Source organism: Penaeus monodon, chromosome 28 (assembly GCF_015228065.2).
Source record: "Penaeus monodon isolate SGIC_2016 chromosome 28, NSTDA_Pmon_1, whole genome shotgun sequence".
In the NCBI taxonomy this organism is placed as follows: Eukaryota; Metazoa; Arthropoda; class Malacostraca; order Decapoda; family Penaeidae; genus Penaeus; species Penaeus monodon.
In genome coordinates, this window is record NC_051413.1 from 24,200,516 (window position 1) to 24,200,974 (window position 459).

The window sequence follows — 459 nt, forward strand, 5'->3', positions numbered from 1 at the left end:
AGATAAACTACAGCACTTTAAGGAAAACTGTAAGACCAGTAGAGAGAAGGCAGAACTCTGTCCCTCGCAGCCCTCTCACACAGGAAGGGCTCCTGAAAGCCGAGCAGAAGCCCAGCAGAAACGAGTAAGAGGAAGTTCAGTAATTACCTTAAAATCTAAAAAAAGGAATTGGACGACGTCTGGTGGTGCCTCGCGTTCATGTGGTTAATGACCTGGACCTTCTGCGCCGCGCTGTAGGGGCAGAAGAGGCAGTGGTAGGGCTTCTCCCCGGTGTGGCGCCTGATGTGCACCTTCAGGTTGGAGGGCTTCGACAGCACCTTCTGGCACCAAGGGCACTCGAGCGGTCCGCCCTTCACTCGCGGGGTCTCCGGCACCGCCCTCGCCACGCCGGCGTCTCCCTTCCCTGCGAGGTCCTTCTCGCTCACCTCCGATCTTTCCGAGGCTTCGACCCTCCAAGGA

At 57.5% G+C, this 459-nt stretch overlaps 1 protein-coding gene across 1 annotated transcript in view; it reads right to left on the bottom strand.

Annotated features, from left to right (window-relative positions):
- LOC119591107 (B-cell CLL/lymphoma 6 member B protein-like) overlaps positions 1–459 on the bottom strand; it is a 17,512-nt gene that overhangs the window by 16,362 nt on the left and 691 nt on the right. The window contains exon 4 of the mRNA XM_037939823.1: positions 213–450. Within this exon, the coding sequence (XP_037795751.1) occupies positions 213–450 (238 nt within the window). The remainder of the gene's footprint in view (positions 1–212; positions 451–459) is intronic.